The 2,245-nt window shown below is 33.9% G+C and overlaps 1 protein-coding gene across 1 annotated transcript; it reads left to right on the top strand.

Annotated features, from left to right (window-relative positions):
* The first annotated feature begins 545 nt into the window (after positions 1-545).
* On the top strand, positions 546-1,771 carry LOC120121945 (PLASMODESMATA CALLOSE-BINDING PROTEIN 3-like). Its single transcript, XM_039141206.1, has 4 exons — positions 546-731; positions 817-1,059; positions 1,160-1,190; positions 1,275-1,771. The coding sequence occupies exons 1-4, from the start codon at positions 680-682 to the stop codon at positions 1,603-1,605; spliced, it is 657 nt and encodes a 218-aa protein (XP_038997137.1). The 5' UTR covers positions 546-679; the 3' UTR covers positions 1,606-1,771.
* Positions 1,772-2,245: the final 474 nt, after the last annotated feature.

Here is a 2,245-nt window from a genome sequence, read left to right as displayed (position 1 = left end):
ATGTAGGTCATATTTGATCTTTATACTGAGTCTAAAATTTGTATGATTTTAATTCTGTTTGTAATAGATGAAAAGTCTTCTGAACTTGTATTTTAATTATAAATTGTTTTATGACTTTAATTGTTTTAACATAATTTTAAATTTTCTTAGATTTTTACTCTTAATCACTCTGATGGTACTAATATAACACATCAAATCAGATCGAATCAACCGTATTGTGTTACAGTGATCCTTCAGTGTTACTCAAACCTTGAATATTTGTACCTTTTACATTAAATGGAAAAATATCAACATACATGCACATGAAAATGCTGTGAGAAAAGGGGAACCTAGTCAAATAATGATATAATCCCTTTCGTTCTTTAAGAATTTTGCACTGTCTCCGCTGGCACTTTTTCATATACCAATTCATTTGTATGTATCTGACTAATATATAATTAGTATATATATTAACCACTTTGTTTTAAGATTACTTTACTTACGATATAATAAAAAATGAGAGGCTTATATATCGGATATCGACACCTACAGCCCACTGTAATTCTTTTCTGTTTTCTTATCTCTTGCCCTTCTGGAAATCTCCGTTCTCTTTGGTTTTCTGGGTTCAACTTCAAACTAACGGTATATATCTTCAAAAATCTGTTCTTTTTCAAATTCTTCCCCCAACTTTGCATCAACCATGGTTCTTTTAGTTTACCTAGTGGTGTTCTTAGCCTTCACTGGTCATTCAAGTAAGTTCTTTCTCTTTTTTTTATCTTGTTTTTCAACTAAAGAAAATCTTCTTTTTTGTTGATTGTTTTTGGTTTGGTGTTGCAGGTGCTACCTACTGTTTGTGCAAAGATGGAGTGAGTGAGCAAATGCTTCAGAAAGCACTGGATTATGCTTGTGGAGCAGGAGCTGATTGTTCTCCGATTAATCAGAACGGTCCTTGTTTTAATCCCAATACAGTGAAAGATCACTGTAATTATGCAGTCAATAGTTATTTCCAGAAGAAAGGTCAAGCTCAAGGGAGCTGTGATTTTTCTGGCACTGCTTCTGTTAGTTCAAATCCTCCTCCAAGTAAACTCCTTCAAAAAAACTAACCTTTTTTATTGAATCATTTGTATTTTGGGGGTTTTTTTTCATGATTTTCTTTGTGTGTGATTTTTCTCTCTCGCAGATGTGCCTTCTTCTTGCAGTTTCCCTTCCAGGTATGGTTATTTTAACCCTTTGATGTTTCAGGAAAAAAAAACCGTTATTTGATAAATATGTGTTTGTTTTACTGGATTTTGTAGTGGATCAAGTTCTACTCCGACGACCGAACTCCGACGACCGAACTCCGACGACCGGAACTCCGACAACACCGACCAATGGTGTTCCTTCGACAACGCCGACCATGGGGACTCCAACAACACCGACAACCGGAACAACCAGCGGGATCCCTTCAACAACCCCTACCACTGGGACAAACACCGGGACACCGGTGTTCGGAGGCGGAACCACCTCGCTTGGTCCGTCGGGGACAACCACGGGCATCACCGATCCAAATCGTGCTGCATCTGTCTTCACCGCCAACATTGCCTTCACTTTGGCCATCAGCCTTTGGGTTCTTCTTCATCTTGTTAATTAATTAATCAAAATCAATGCATGTAGGGAAATCATTTGGTAGAGAGCCAAAAGAACATGAGAGATTAAATTCATGTATGCATGTATGTAGTGATCATTTTAGCTTTTGTTTTTCATGTCTTGGCCATGTGCAAAAAGATTGGAATTTGATTCCATTTTCAGTGCTTACCGGTTCATACTACTTTTTAGATTTATATTAATGAGAAATAAATAGTTTACCAAATTGCCAGGATTCTATGTTCTAGGTAATAGGTGATTTTTTTTTAATATTTGTGTTTGATAAAATATTCTAATTTGTTTTAGTTTCTTGTGATCCACCAACCGTTTACTTTGCACAGTGAACCAAGCGATGATAGAAGGCCAGCTGTCCTGGTTCCAGAATTTTCAGTCATAAAACATGGATTTATTATTTATGTTTGAAGTTGGTGATTATTTTCTTACTAGTATTTAAAATTTGCCCTTTTATTTTAATATCATCTATTAAAAAATAATTTTGTATTTCATATTTTATTTTAAATTTAATATAAAAATAAGTGTATAAATTATATCTTATTTTTATTTATGTGCTTAAATTTTTTTTCAATTAATTTAAATATATATATATATTTTATTTTGTATTCTTCGTCCTTAAATTTCACTA

This window comes from Hibiscus syriacus, unplaced genomic scaffold (assembly GCF_006381635.1).
Source record: "Hibiscus syriacus cultivar Baekdansim isolate YM2019G1 unplaced genomic scaffold, ASM638163v2 tig00110384_pilon, whole genome shotgun sequence".
Classification (NCBI taxonomy): Eukaryota; Viridiplantae; Streptophyta; class Magnoliopsida; order Malvales; family Malvaceae; genus Hibiscus; species Hibiscus syriacus.
Note: the sequence above shows the minus strand (reverse complement) of the source record. Positions and strands in the feature narration are given on the sequence as shown.

What these genes read in the sequence shown, in the direction of transcription:
- LOC120121945 (XM_039141206.1), top strand. Translation starts at nt 680, where the DNA reads ATGGTTCTTTTAGTTTACCTAGTGGTGTTCTTAGCCTTCACTGGTCAT. An exon ending in TAGTTCAAATCCTCCTCCAA is followed by an intron (nt 1,060 to 1,159) that starts GTAAACTCCTTC and finishes TCTCTCTCGCAG; the next exon opens with ATGTGCCTTCTTCTTGCAGT. An exon ending in TCTTGCAGTTTCCCTTCCAG is followed by an intron (nt 1,191 to 1,274) that starts GTATGGTTATTT and finishes TGGATTTTGTAG; the next exon opens with TGGATCAAGTTCTACTCCGA.